At 38.5% G+C, this 15726-nt stretch overlaps 1 protein-coding gene across 9 annotated transcripts in view; it reads right to left on the bottom strand.

Annotated features, from left to right (window-relative positions):
• Positions 1-15726, bottom strand: part of anks1b (ankyrin repeat and sterile alpha motif domain containing 1B) — a 201311-nt gene that overhangs the window by 104187 nt on the left and 81398 nt on the right. For all 9 annotated transcript variants that reach the window (XR_014086089.1, XM_008400554.3, XM_017302833.2 and 6 more), the window contains exon 11: positions 6480-6636. Coding sequence is in view for 8 of the 9 variants with exons in the window: in XM_008400554.3 (XP_008398776.2) it covers positions 6480-6636 (157 nt within the window). In the remaining variant the exon portion in view is untranslated. The remainder of the gene's footprint in view (positions 1-6479; positions 6637-15726) is intronic.

Raw genomic sequence — 15726 nt, 5'->3', positions numbered from 1 at the left:
ACCAGAGGAGCAGAAATCGCTTGTTGCACGTAACTTCTAACTCCTCAGAGAGAAACAATTATGAACTGGACAAGAGACGTTGTCCCTCCTCTAAGTCACAAATTTATTTCAAACAGACAAAAAATAAAAACATGTTCATGAATCTCAAAAGTGTCACTCTGTCAAAGAAAAACTTTCCTCCTTTAATGTACCACCCATCATGTGTGATTCGATTGGAAAACAAACTCCTCTCTAACATCACCTTTTGATTAAACTGATTAAATTGGAGCATTTGGTCATCTTTGGTAAAAAAAATAATAAAAAAAAACTGCTATATTCTGACTTCTAATAAAGTTCAGCTTTCTGAGTGGGAGTTTTCTGACCTTTGCTCATTTCTACGGTGGCCCAGAAGGGTTATCAAAATGAAAAGGCCCAACACTACACCAAAAGCCAATCTGCAACAACAAAACAGTGGAAGTTATGCTAGCAAGTTTAGCAAAAATGTTGTTTTATGCTAAAACTTTTACTTTCCATAAACCTGAGATTTTACCTGAGTTTCTTATATCCAATATACTGAAAATCTAGATGGCATCCAGACATGATGCCGGGAGAAAAGTCTCAGTCTGGATGCTCACACAATGAAATTCACTCACAGGCTGAACATCTCGGATTTCTAAAGCAGCAAGTCTTAAATCCTTCTCCAAACCGCTACAAGTAATTAACAGGGTCAGTTCCCAAAACTCTTCTCTTTAAGTACATCCGTACAAATTTTCCTAGGAAAGCTTCAAAGTGTCGGAATGCATCCTCGTAAACTGGAAAACATTCAAAAGCTTCAAATGATTCGGGCTTATATTTCTCAAACATTTCTGTGAGTTTGTGAGCGTTTGGTTTTGACGAGTGTTTCGTCAGATGCTGCCTTCATATGTGCAAATCAAGACGAATCCTGTCGAGATGAGTTCTTCAGGCTGTCAGATCTGCCGCTGTGCAGCTCTAACACTTTACATGCTTGCTCTTTGTGCATGTGAGCCGAATCACAGCTCTTCTCTGCATCTTACAGTTAGCTTTTGATCAAGTTCAGTGCAAAACAAAAAGAAGAAGAAGAAAAAAAAACACTTTTTCACCCCCCATCTATATACTTTCTGAAAACACGATTTAAAGTCAGGAAAATGCACAAAAAAGTTTAAGGAAAACTTTAAACCAAACTTAGATTAGTGCAAACATCCGAAACAAACTCAACATAATTAAAAGTCTACACTTAATTGAAACGCAATTAAAAACAAAGTAAAAACGCAAAGTAAAAGCGTGGGAGTGTGGCTGTGTGCATAGCAGTTCTCCACAGTGATTTCCTGTGGCTGTCAGAGAAGACAACACTTTATTGCTTTTTCTTCCGACAAGTCAATGGACCCAAACACTTTTAATGTCAGAGCCCAGAGCGACTACAAGCTGCCATTAGCCTGACTGAGCCGCAAGTGTCGACCAAAGTGGGATAAATGAGCTGAGAAGCAGCAGCAGCATCGCCGCTTTATCCACCACAGAGAAGTGCCAGAGAAAGTTCATGTGGGTGGCAGAGTCTTTATTCATTAACATTTTAGCTGCTAACAACGGCAAAGACCTGAGTGGAAACTTTTACCTTTGAAAATTTTTTTTTTAGAAAGGCACCAGCGATGGAAGGACAGTCTTGGTCTCACTTATGGAGAATCTTTGCATAAAAATTTTGAAAATGTAGATAAAAAGAGAAAATCCTGAAATATTCAACCAGAACTTCACTAGAAACTTAATGCTATAAAAACAATATAGCTAAAATGCAATAAGCCATTTAACCAAATATGTTTTTTTTTTATTATTTACATTTTTGTTTGCAAAAATGTTTGAAAATCATGTTTTGTTTTCCTTCCATCTTAGCATTATGTACTGCTCTGCGTTGGCCAGTTAAACATTTAACATCTTTACTTATCGCTTCCAGACCAAGGCTTTGTAAACTTTATAAAACCAAATATTGCCATCACGTCATTTAAAATATTGCACATATTGCCCTGAACACACATGGATTATGTTTCAAAAAAGTTTTCATCCACATAAAAACACTCCTCAGTGTTGTTTTAAACATGCCAAACCCAGAGGGGGCAGTATACTGCAAAACTAACACCCAATCACATTGCTTCAAAACAACAACTTCCTGATAGGAATTAAACACGGTTCATGTATGCGGGCAGATATATAAGGTTCCTTTATATATCTGTCACCATTTAACTACAATGAGTAGAAATATTTGCAACTCAAAAATATTATCCAAGATATTCAATTCTTTGGTGAAAATGAGATGAAAACAGAAATGTGTCACCAAGCCAATTTGTCTATTTAAGGTTGTGTGTCCTTCATTTTGGAAAAATGCACAACAATCTTAACTTGCACAGCAAACATTACACTCTGTGCATGTGAAATAATTGAAGAGATTGTGGTTAATTAGGGCTAACGGCATCTGCAGGCAAGCAGTGCGGCAGAAACAGATCCTCTTGTTTGAAACAAATCCATCCCATGCAGCAAGTATAATCCCTGCTTAATTCACTTAATGACTGCTTTAAAACTCATGCAGTGGAGGATTAGGCTGAAAAACTCTCCCAATATACGCAGCATTACATAGAATATAATTCCATTTATTCCCTTTCAGGAGTGACAGGCTATGAAGTGGGAGGACGTGTGGTGCAGTGGGATGCAACATTCCCATAAATACTGCAGCATCCAAGGTAGGACAGGTTTGAGAAGCCGAGGAAGCGCAGAGACAACAGGTCTCTGCTGTTTCAGAGGCTGATGGACTGAGCGAGCACAGAGAATACGATAAAGCTGCTTTGATTGTTGAGGCAGAGAAGAGGTTCAGAGACTGTCAGCCTGCAGCGCTGTGACAATGCAGCTGACGGCAGTACCTGCAGAAAACCCTCCACCAGCACAGAAACATCTATATGGGGCATTTCAGAAAATGTCCACCTCCAATACTGAGGTTCCGATCATAAGTTTTTTGTTGTTTTACATCCATGTAAATGTCAAAACTTAATCATTTAAGACATATTGTACTTTTCTTTTTGCTTTTATTCCCGTCCTGCATAATCTCACCTAGTGTTGATGAGCTGCAGCAAACTTTAAACCACTGCTTCATGGACTGTGGCTGGCTCAGATGTTTATTTTATGAAGTGGAATAAATGTGCAGGTTTAGCTTTAGTGCCTTCCAGACAAATTCCTTCTGCCTCATAACGATGCACTGCACACTTTGTTTTGTTTGCAAAAAGGTTTGAAAATAATGCATTGCATCCTTAGCATTATGCACCGTTTTGTGTTGGCCAGTTCATCAAATGACACAATTATCTTTACAGACTAAGGTTTTGTAAACATGCAACCTTTACAAAAGCACATATTTCTGTCACATCGTTAAAAGATAACATCTTACACACAGTATTTGTTTCAGAAAAGTTTTAAATTCACATGAACTCAGACAAAAACACTCCTTATCGTGGCTTTATGTATGCCAAACCCATAGGGGGCAGTGCAGCACAAAGCTAACGCCCAATCAAGTTGCTTCAAAACAACAACGACTTCCTGTTAGGAGTTGAACATGGAGTCAGGAAGTTCATTTATGTGGATAGATATGTAGATTTAATAACTTCTAATTAGCATATAAGAATTTAAAACTAAACACAAGTCAATGTCGAATGGGAATTGTGTCAAATATATTAGTGCATTATTTGTCACAGGCTATACACTAAATCTCAGTTTTTCCATGTATGCACGCTAACCTAAAGTTTGTTTAAATCTCCACTTTGATGAAGGTTTTTGTAAATAATTGTTTTCAGTGATTTTAAACTGAATTTTTATGTAGCTGATGGCCAAAGTACGTAAAAGTGTGTATGTTCCCCAGATATCTGGATATGTGTGGACCAATGGACTTGGCTCAGAATTGTTAAAAATATGGTCAATTGAAAACAAATTTTAAATTGAAATGCATCAAGTTTCTGCTTCTCATCTCAGACCCAGTGACTCCGTGCTCCTCTGTCATCACATCCTTCCAAGATAAAGACACTGATTCACATCCTCGTCTAGTTTGCCTGACATGTGACTGGGCTCGGAGCAGGAATCCAGGATTTTCCTTCCTGCTGTGTCACAAGTTCAAATTTATGTAAAAGTATCAGCTGAAAGCTGCTCCCAAACTTCACCAGCTCAATGCGTAACCTGCGCTAACCCTGTTTTTCTTCCACAATGGAGTGGATGCAGGCAGCAAGATTTCACATCAGATGCAGGGAGTTCAGGCTCGACTCTTTTATTCTCTCTTCCCCCCATCCCAACCTTTTGGTCAGGTAAGACAGCACTTAGAGAGCGACGAACAAACAGCACCCACACAGCTCACTTACGTCAGTCGAGCAATTTTCCACCAACAGATTCTCAAACTGACAGAAATCACCCAGCATTCAGCTTCTCGCACTCGAGCCGCTGACTGCGAACCGGCGGCTCAACTCTTCAGCCAATCAAAACAAAACCGCCCCCACACCCCTCCAAAAAAAAAAAAACTAAACGTGGGGCGAGACTTCCCTCGGTGGTAGCCTCTCACAGCTCCGCTGGTAGGAGCGAGGCAGGGAGGAGGGGTTGATATGTCACTACCAAGACAGTTCCCATGGCAACATACAGGTGACTCACCAGCCAGGGATGCAGTTGCCCTGACAACCTGCAGTGTGTAGCTTTGCAGCAGGAGACCAGTGAAAAAGGGAAAGGGTGCATTGTGGGTGCCAAGACTACAATGGAGCAGGCGAAACGTGACGAGCAAACAGGAAGTAGAGAGAAAGTTAAAGCTGGAGGAAGAGTTCAGAGTAAGTCCAACTCTAATATCTGAGGACAACGGCTCAAAAAATATTTTAAAAATAGCTTTTTTTGGTTGATATCCCAACCAGCATCCAACAGGCGAGTAATTAATTGTAACTGCACTTGGTTTGATTACTAAATAACTTTTCTTTATTCTAAGCTTCACGTTAGTAGTCGATCTAGCTGCGATGTATCGCCCCCTTATGGTGGCTGCAGAACACAGCAGCTTTATGCAAATTTTTTCAACGATCTGATAAATCGTAGCTGGAGCACTGCTAAAAGGATGAAACTAAATAACAGCTGCTTATGTATGTTTTTTATGTACAAGCTAACATTAGCGGTGCAGCTAACTTTAGCTAAAACAGGAAGCTAAAAAAAAAGTCTAAACCACTTCTTTCTAAGTCATGGGGAGTGTTTGTGATGTGTAGTAAATGTGGTTACTGCTGACACGGAGGTTGTTACTTTAATATTAACTTCACTAGCAGTGAGCAAAATTCTTACACCTTTAGCTACTTTCCATCTATTCCCCACTGTGAATTTCTGTGATTTTCACAACAACTTGCATCAGGCTTAATTATATACACTTGTTCTTCAATAAAGCATATTTGCTCAAGAAGTTGATTTCACAACCTCATCCCATAAAACTATTTACAATACAAAATCCTTCTGTTTTTTTCCTCCTCACATGAACCACATTTGGTTAAACAGGAGAAATTGAAGCCCAACAAGCAAACTTTGTGGATGTCCAGCAACATCATTTATTAAAGATTAAAACGTATTTATTCATTTGCGGCATCTATTGACTTTTCCGAGCTCCAGGTTCTCAAAAAACATTTTTCTATCGTTTGATCCTGATGTCGCTATAATTTCTGGCAGAAAGGTGTGATGGTGAAGACTTAATCTCAGTCAGATTCTGCATAACCACATCTTACAGGTGTTGTTCTATACAAAACATGCTACATAAACGTCCACATTGAAATCAGTCACTTCCTGAACGAGGTCGTTTGCATGTGCAACTGCAGAAGGTGTAACATTTTGACACATTGATATACAGTGGAAAATAAAATGATTTCTAAAAATATTTTCAAATATTACTCAGTTGTTGCTGCTCAGAATCAGGGAAACCCTGCAATATTTCTTCCTACGCCTTAAAAAAGGGGAAATATTACTGTTCAGAAAAAACGCCAACAAATATTGTTGGGAAACCAAAAGAGCGACACTCATCACCTTTATTTTATTTAACACAATATCAAAACTCCTTTAGGCTAGTTGCATGTCTGCGAAGCAGCTGAGTCCATAAGGTGAAAGAAGTTAACACTGAATAATTAACCAGCTAATATTGACTCCCACTGTTATTTTATACAGAGTCAAAAGGCATAAATGTATAAATATTTCACACACATACAGCACGTTTAAATTACATCAATTTTGCTACTAAACTTAGGTGTTTTTAGGTGTTTCTTCTTACGTTTGTTTGTTAAAATTAGATAGCACAGATAGAAGAAACCTAAACAAACCAAGCTTTTCTTAAATCCTGAACCTCTAAAATACAAAATGTGATTCATGGTACACCTGGCATTATATTTGACCTATTCATTAGTTGATGTACTTTTAATTGCGGAAGAGACAAAGAAGAATCACAAAGCGGTTCCTCTCACCGTTACGTGCGCAGACGTTGAGCCGGTGGTTGATTTCAAGGGAGCAGGGTTTGCGCGTGACGGCGGTGGTCACGGACTCGTACGGGTTGTCCTCGTCTTCGGGCAGGAAAACATCCAGCGACGGAGAGGTGACCAGCTCAGCAGAATGCTTAAAATCCTGGATAAAGACAAGGAAAACACAGAAATGTTGATCGTTTCCCTAAAACATATCAGGGCTGGAGCCAGGACAATTCCCTGGAGCCTTTCCTCCACCGCCGTCATTTATTTCAAGCACTTTGGTGGGTACAAACACATGTACTCCATCCATTTACCACAAGAGCACCTCCAATTACAGCACAGACTGCAGCCTGTCATTAACTAAAGCAGAAATGTGGATCATGATGATGATTTCTGACTTTAAAGTGAATCTGACTCAAAAAACCAAGATGAGAGCAGACAGCAGAGCAAGAGTGCTTTCAGATGATTCACTGAGGGTCAAGCCTTTAAAAACAAGCCAAACGCCTCACTTCTGTAAACTCTACATTCAGGCTCTAAAATTCAAACATCAGAGTTCATCTAAAAGGTTTCAACTCTCCTCTTTTAAAACTTTTGGTTTTATTCCTTCTTCGTGATGAACGTTTGTATTTCCAACATCAGCAGCAAATGTATTCACTTTTCAAATATGACTAATCTGATCATGAAAGATAAAACAAACATGGAAAATTAAAGTTTGAAGCTTCAGAGGGTTTGTTTAAACAGATGAAAGACATGTCTGGTGATATTTGAATCGCTTCAGGGCGTCATCTCATCACAGGCTTTGATTCGACGAAAAAAGAAGCAGTTAAATAATCCCACAGATTCCCAAAAAGCCAGAGATGAAGGCACAAGAAAACATCCAACATTGTTCCAGAAAGCAACTAAAACTGTTTGACTGTCAATTTGATTGCCCTGCAGCAGAACAACAAACCTCAACAAAGAGCCAGAGCTACATCAGAAAGTCTTAGATAAAACCATATTCATGAGTTATAATGACCTCAAAGTGTAGACCAAAATAAAACACTATCCAACTTGAATTTTCCATTAAAAGAAAATCTGTTTCTCTGCAGAGATGTAGCAGGAGAAATTTCTTTTGTTTTTGTTTGTAGAAACAAACAGTTGTATTGACTCAAATCACACATTATTTGGAAGAACTGTTCCAGTAACATTTAATGTTTAAGCTAAATAAAAGTGGAATTCGATTACATTTTGAGACTGAAAACATGTCGATTTTGGAGCCACCTTTGTAGGATACGACAGGAAGATTTCATATTGCACATTCCTGCAGCTGCAGTGAAAAGGTTGAGTCCCACCGGGCTCAGAGAGCGAGCCAAAGCCCAAATGTCCCTTATCAGCAAGGCAGATGTGTACGGGGAAGGAATGAAAAACAGCAGCGATGTGGAGCAGGGGGAAAGGTTACAGGAGACGCTGTGATTCCCGCCAACAAGACAAAACAGTCCCTTCCCCGTTACACCGCCTTTGGACGTCCTTTTCCCACAACACGGGACTCATCGTTCTGGAGCGTCATTTGGCTGACGATGCGGCTTTCCTAATGGGATCAGTGTTAACATGTCACTATGACCGCAGCTTGTGTGTGGCTACGTCTCGTCTTATTACTGGTTTAAATATATTTATGAAATGACTCCATTATCCCCCTTCCTCCACCTACTTCCTACCTTTTCTCGTAATTCAAAACCTATTAGTCTTCTTGCCATTATCTGCTACTACATTACCCACACTGCATCAGGCTATCAATCTTCCAGAGAGCACACTCCAAAACCATAAATCACTTTGGCTGAGAGAGCAATCAGTGTGCTGATGGCTTCTCTCACATCACTGACTCTCAATTTCAAATGTATTTCACAGAAAGCCAACAAACTCAAAGAGCCACATCTCTCTCTTTTTTTGCTCCTTTCAGTCTTCATCATCTCTCAATTAGATTGTCATTACTGGTTAATGCTGTCAGGCTTGTTCGCCTTCACTCCACACATGGCCTGCCTCAGCTGACACTGATTTGGGTAGACAGACTGGTCAGGTCCAGATTTCACACCAAACCAAAAGAAAAACCTGTTCCTTTAGAAAACCAGCGCTGAAAAAAGCAAGCAAACAAAAATAGCCAAGTCATATTTGAGTGTATCCAACTTTGATTTACACAATTGCCTCTGAAGTGAGAATATTTCTTTACATTAGTTCAGTTTAGTTAAAAAAAAACGGAGTATTTAGGCACATTATGGAAATAAAAATAAAATGATGAGTCATATGAGAATAAAGTTAAAATAGTATGAGAATAAAGTCTTAGTATTACCAGAATAAAGTAAGAATTGTATGACTTTATCCTGGTAACATGACTTTATTCTCAAAATATTGCAACTTTTTTCTCATAACTTGACTTAATATTTTAAATATTATTCTCATTATTGCAATATTATGACTTTCTTCTTGTACAAGTTTATTTTCGTAATATGACTTCCTCGTAATTTCATTTTTAAAATTATTTTTTTTCTTCCTAGTATTGGCTTAATACTCCATCATAAAAAAACACTGCCTAAATCCCAAAGAGAAATTGTCTTCAGAGTTTCTGTACATGTTGGTGGCAGGACAGATCTCCTGTAGCAGTCTGTGTTACGGTTACAGACTGGAGAAGCAGATAACTGAAGACAATTAAACGTTTGTGGTTTAACTTCCGCTTTTATGTTAAATTACAAACTTTTTGTCACTAATAAGTCTCTCATACAAAATACTTTGTTCCAACTTTATGTGCTTCAGTGGAACATTGACTCACCTCAGCAAGTAGGACGCTTGATGCCAGAAGTAAAATTGACCAACTAAAATATCAGATCAGACACCAAGAATACTGACATAGTATTTCCGAAGAGTTGGGTTCTTTAAATGAGGAAAAAATACCAATAATGAGCAGAAATGCAGATTAATTCCACACTCCTGATCCCAATATACATTCACTATTCAAAAGGCGTCAGATACAAACAGAGAAGACTTGATGTTCCATAAAATCATCTTCACTTTCTCAATTTGGACCCATGTAGCACACGTTTTTCAATTTGACTGCAAACATACAAAATATATACATAGAAAGAAGTGAGACAGAAGCTCAAATTAATCAAACCACAATAATAAATGACAATTTTCCAGTTTAAGATTTAAGATTAGTTTAGTTTATCAATAACGTTTTACCTTTTCTTCCTTCGTGTTCATGTTTATTGATCATCTCTGTTATGTCAAAGTCTTCTGTTTCAATACAGTATTTAGAAGTTACTTTTAGACCTTAGCCTTTCCCCAAATAGCCTTCTAAATTTTTACAAGCAGTTTAACTATTAGGAAGCTTCTCAAATGTAAGGAAAAGACTAACAAAGTGCCGGATTTCCCTGAATATCTTGGAGGATTTTGTGAACGTGAACTAGTGTGTCACCAGGTCAAATTAGGCAGGAAATGCAGTAGATTACTTTGTGGCACGCATTGGAAGAGGGCGTTGTCCTTCAAAGCAAATGAAGTTAAAATCTCAGGAGAGCCACTGGAAGAGAAAGTCAAAAAGAAACAGAAAGATTCTTCTTTTTGAATTAGAGAGGAAGTGACAGAACACAGGCGTTCAGTCCTGATTCAACAAAGTGTTAGTCGCAATAAATGCAATAGAGGAAAGAAAGGCTTATGATTATTAGAACCCTGGTGGCTTAGATAAATGTCACAGTGAATTAATGAAGTATTTATAGTGCACAGTAATTCCAGCTGAGGAATGAATTAAATTTAAAAAAGAAACATTTAGGGAGATATTCTGGTAAACCTGAGCTTTCTAAAAATGCTGATTAAGATTTTTTTTAAAAGAACAAAACTATCTCCACCTCACCTGTTGAGCTAAAACGAAAGACAAAAATATGTCAGATGGCTACACACGTCAAAGAAATGACAGACAAAAGAGAGAGATAAGCGGCAGAAAGCGCAGGCTGAAGTAAAGCCGCCTGGATCAGAGTCGACACTTACTTTGGAAGGTTTGTGTCAGCGAATCCCACGGAGATGAGCACGGGACAGACAGAGCGGGAAGAGGAAAACTGAGTTTGTGCCGAGGAAGGGAAGCGGAGGAAGTGGGAGTGCGGTGAGTTAGGGAGCAGGGATTTCCTCACACACACAAATGTAGGAAAAACACTGGAGTGACGGGCAAACAGACTCATATAGGTTTGTTTTCTAAAGAAAACGAGAGCAGAGACACTAAATATTTAAATTTTAAAAAAATATGAAATTGAAATTCCTTCTCACTCAAGCATGAAGATGAAACACTCCAACATTTACCTGCTATTCTGATGGTATTCCTCCCTGCCACTCCTCCCGATCAGCTCCTAAATGTGCTAAAAGTCGCTCTGAGCGGTCCGAAATGAAACCGCCCTCCCCTTCTATCTTTCAGGGCAGAGATAGGGACACAGACAGACTTGTTTCTGAGGCGCACAGGAAGAGCGCAGACAAACAGAGGCCTCCTCTGGCCACTAATTAGCAGGTCGTATGCGGCTTCCATCCCAGCGCTCCGGGCAGATTAAACATCTGAGCGCATGTGACTGCAGGATTACATGAAACACTTTCTGATTATATGTGTGTAAAAACGCAGAGCGGCTGCAGGAAATGCCTCGTTTGATCATGTGATGGCTTTCTGCATACTTCAAGATTTTCCTTCTGTCCTATTCCAAACTGTAATTGTGTTTCCCCCCCATGAGACAACACAGAGAGGAAGTCGTCTTCTGCAGTGATTATTTTCACTTTTTCTGTCTTGAAGTCTGAAATCCAGCGGCTTTCAGTCTGTGTCAGACCAGCAATTGTTACCCAAACCCTGCACTCTGAGATCCGAGTTCATAGGCCATCAGATATGAATAGATGCTATAATCTGCTGGCATTTCCTCATGGAGACTATTTGATTAGAGAGAGCGGGGAGGGCCGGACGCAGCAGAGGACAATGGACCCTCTTAAGCCCTCGCTGATCGTGGAGGACTACAACGAAGAAAAACCCTCACAGAAACAAATGTATTTACGTTCTTAAAAAAGAAACCGGCTTATTTTATAGCACCTCGGCAAATACAGATTAATAAATGCTACAGATTATTATGTTTCAGGGTCAAAATCAAGCACTTTTTATACATTTTTAAAGGTAAAATCTGTCTGCTTTGTGAACAGTTTCTAAAGTTTTGCCAATCTTTCTTTGCAAAAGAAACAACAGGATGGGGATTGTTCATAAATAGCATTTTTAAATTTGTAGCACAGATTCTCAATTGGATAGGCTCTGGACTTTGACTAGACCACTCAAACACACTGGGGATGATTTTAAATAGGTTTTTTGTCAAACATATACACAGAGTTATCTCTGTGTATATGTTTGATTTTTTGACCTATCCAGGTTTTCTCTTAATAAAGATCATATTTATAATAATTATCCTACCAACTGATTCTCCCACCTGAGCTGTGGCTCTCTGCAGCTCCTCCAGAGTTATACTGAACCACTAATCTGCTTTGGATTGGATATAATTTTATAATTTAACTCCACTCATCCTCAACCCTGATTTCTCAGGAAAGTTCGTTGGCTGGTGTGGATTTTATTTACAGTTTTAGAGTAACAGAGGAAGAAGTCAAAAACATGACAGTTTTCAGATCTTAATTCCTAAAAACAAACAACTAAAAGGTCGATTTTCCACTCTGATTGTTTGGTTTGAGAGAAGTAAGCTGGTTTGAGGTAACGATGGGTCACTGAGAAGAAAACATCTTTCACATTCCTCATGACGGCCGCTGCACCGAGCAAAGATCAAAGTCTGGCTTATCCTGGCTCCAGAAATAATCCCACAGCATTCACACGGACAATGAACAAATGTTCACCCTGTTTAGCTGGAGAACAAAGAGCTTAGAGTTATAATAAATAGAAATAAATTTCAACAGTATAAACTAAACAAATTCAAAGTAGCATTTCATGTTGTAAGTGTAACGACATTAAATAACTCCTGGTGTCACAGTTATTTTGCAGAATATCTTTATATTTCTCCCCTGCACAAGGGAACATGTTTAATCTACCGCGAAAAGCAACTTCCTGTCTCATTTATTATGGATTCTGCTTTTATATTTCAGTCATGATGTTGAAAATATATATTTTCTTTTGTGCTACATCAACAATTCCCACACCTTAATGCTGAACCACCAGCGCAGCCTGACAGCTGATGTGTTTTTAAATGTACAGCAGTGAATGATTCAATGAGACTGTGAATTTTATTTTGGGAAAATATAGCAAGAAAATTATGTTTTGTGCGTCTCAGTATGAGTCATTTGCAAACAATTAAATGCTCTGTGTTTTTAGCTAAGAAAAACTAAAACTAATGAAATAAAAGAATGGTGGAGGCTGCGGCATGCTGAGGGTTCTCGATTCAAATTTCAAATTTGAATCGAGAATTTGACCAAAATTTGACTAACTAAATTTTGGTCAAATTTGTGTGTAAAGATGGCCAAATCAAAGTCCAGACAAAAAGCTAATTAAGGATATCTGGCAAGATTTTAAAACTGAAGCCCTGACACTGCATCAAATCTGATTTTTAAAAATGGGTAAAACTTTGTTGCAGGTAATTTTTACCTCAGGAATAATACATGTGAATCCTAGCTGGACAAAATGAACATGACTTTTTGTCTAGCAGAACTCCTAAGGCGGTGGTTAGAGGTGTTTTTGTGTTGAAGGTTACTTTAGCAGCTAAACGCTGCAGTCTCCAGAGAATAAAGTCCATTAACAAGGACACTGTGGACTTTGAGCTGCTCCGTTAAACAACACAGAGAGAGAGAGAGAAAGAAGGAGAGAGAGAGAGAAAAAAAGAAAGAAAGAAAAAAAGAAAGAAAGAAAAAAAGAGAGAGAGAGAGAGAGAGAGAGGGCAAAAGAGCGAGAGAGAAGCATCAGCGTTGAAGAAAAAAATGATTCAAAAAGTGAGAATCAAAGCAACTAAATTACACAAAATATTTACAGGATTCACCCTGGTCTGTGGACTTTAGTATTTTTCAAACCAAAATAGAAAATGAGAATTCAAAACTGCAAGGTATTGAAAGTTCCAGTTGTTATGCAGAAATGGGCAAATATTTAAAGAACTGCATACAATTAAAGTAAAAATATCCAGAGATTTAAAATTTAGGTCATGAAGGGTTAAATAAAAGAATGACATTTGTTGTTTTCAATACAAACAAAAATCTGAAAAGTGCGGCATGCATGTGCATTCAGCCCCTATGAGTCACTGCTCTGTTTAAAGGCCTTTTGCTGCCATATTAGCTGCAAGTCTTTCGGGGTCTGAAGGTTTTACACATTCAGTTTCAGTCCAGAATTTACCTTTTTTAGCCATTTCCTCCTAAAATAGAGGATCCCCACAGCATGATGCTGCCACAGTCATGCTTTACTACAGGATGTGTGTTATGTTTCTGCATGGCTCCTACATGGTTCGTGGCAAACTGGAATATTGTGCAATAACCTAGCTAATCCTGGTTGGCCTAGATTTTATTAAGAGGTATTGGAGGTACAACAGGTGTACACCACACTTTTAAGATTTCTCTTTTGGAAAAATATTTCTTAACCATGTAAATGTTCCTTATACTTCCACTTTGTTTATGACCTAAAGTTGCTGGATAAATGAGTGAGAAAAGCTCTCTGGCCTGCTCTGCCACACCTGCCTCTGATGATCGTTAACATCTTCAACGACTCTGTAGCTTCCTGATCTCCTTCTGAGCTCATATGACCTGATCAGTAAAGTGAGCTCTGATCTTCTAAAACAGGACGGCAAAAAAGAAGAAGTTTGGTAGAAACGGAGAGAAAAGTAACGATGGAAGAAGCTGATGCATGCAGCTCTCTGACGCACCTGTGCTGATGTGGCTCAGGTTTTTTTTCTTCCCTTTTTCAAATCGTGGACATCCCACGTTTGCCATCTATTAAATTTCTGTGTTGCCTGGCAACCCAGTCAATCTCTCTCCATCTGAATCTTTTTCCTTTACCGGTGAAACATCTCTCTCTGTTGCCTACGACATGTTTCTGCTGTAAAGGTTTTCTGGTCGGAGCTGACGTCAAACGGGGAAACTTCCACTCAGGATTTGACGACTTTGAAAAGTCAACGATGGGAGAAACGCTGCGAGTGGCGAGGACCGTGATCAACAGGAAACACTTCCTGTAGCAAACCTGCTTATCTTCACGTAACGCACAAACAAGCAAATTCTTAAAATTTAATATTATTGAACATCTTTTCAGTCCCTCCAGGATAATTCTTTTTGTAGTTTTTTTGCAACAAAAATCAAAGTGTTTGTGGTAATTTGGTAATATTTACCATATTTGTGCTTATTTGTGGCTGTATAGATCATAAACTATAATCTGACATCAATTATAGCTGAGGCAGCTGTTTAGTGCAAGAAAGAAAGTTTTTCACAATTTTTGGGAAAAATCTGCAATAAACTCCCAATTATGGATTAGCTTTTAAAAAGTGCAGGGTTTGTTGATTTTGTGTGAATTTCCACGATAATTTGCAAGAAACTGAATTGACTTATTGATATAATCTGGCAGTAAACAGATAAAAACTACATTGATTTGATTGATAACATAATATTTAAGCACAGTTGGTGTTTAGTCTAGAATCTAGAGGGCCACATAAAAAGCTGTGGTGGGCCGGATTTGGCCCACGGGCCTCGAGTTTGACCATTCTCACATTGTACTACACTTTATTATAACTTTTTATTATAATTTTGGGTGATATTGTGATACAGAAACTCTCATGGATTTAAATATGTTATATTTAATCGTTTCACTTTTAAGACGTTGCCAGGGGAGAAACACCAAAGTGAACGGTCCTGACATCTACAAAGTTTCTCCAGATGTTCATTTGGGTCTCCATGTTTCCCTTCACCCCCTCCTAACTAGCCAGTCGTTTTATTTCTGTTTGCAGGTTTCTGTCAACTAGAGGGAGACAGCCTTTAACTTCATTATGCAATCTGTTGTGTAATGATGAACAAATTGAATCTTGCATCCTGTGCTCAAAGCTTATTAGGTTGGATGTGTTTCTTTTTATAAAAACTAAATAAATAACTTCTCCTTGAATGAAAAAAAAAAAAAAGACCCAGCATCATTATGATGTAATTAAAACTTGGACCAAACAGAGGCTGGAAAACAATGAGAGCAGAAATGCAGACAGATGGGAAATATTTCTAGAAATTGTCATTTTCTCCCCAAATTACCCAGACCTGG

The sequence above is a fragment of the Poecilia reticulata genome, chromosome 23 (genome assembly GCF_904066995.2).
Source record: "Poecilia reticulata chromosome 23, P_reticulata-male-v2, whole genome shotgun sequence".
In the NCBI taxonomy this organism is placed as follows: domain Eukaryota; kingdom Metazoa; phylum Chordata; class Actinopteri; order Cyprinodontiformes; family Poeciliidae; genus Poecilia; species Poecilia reticulata.
The sequence above is the reverse complement of the archived record's forward strand: the minus strand, read 5'-3'. Positions and strand labels throughout refer to the sequence as shown.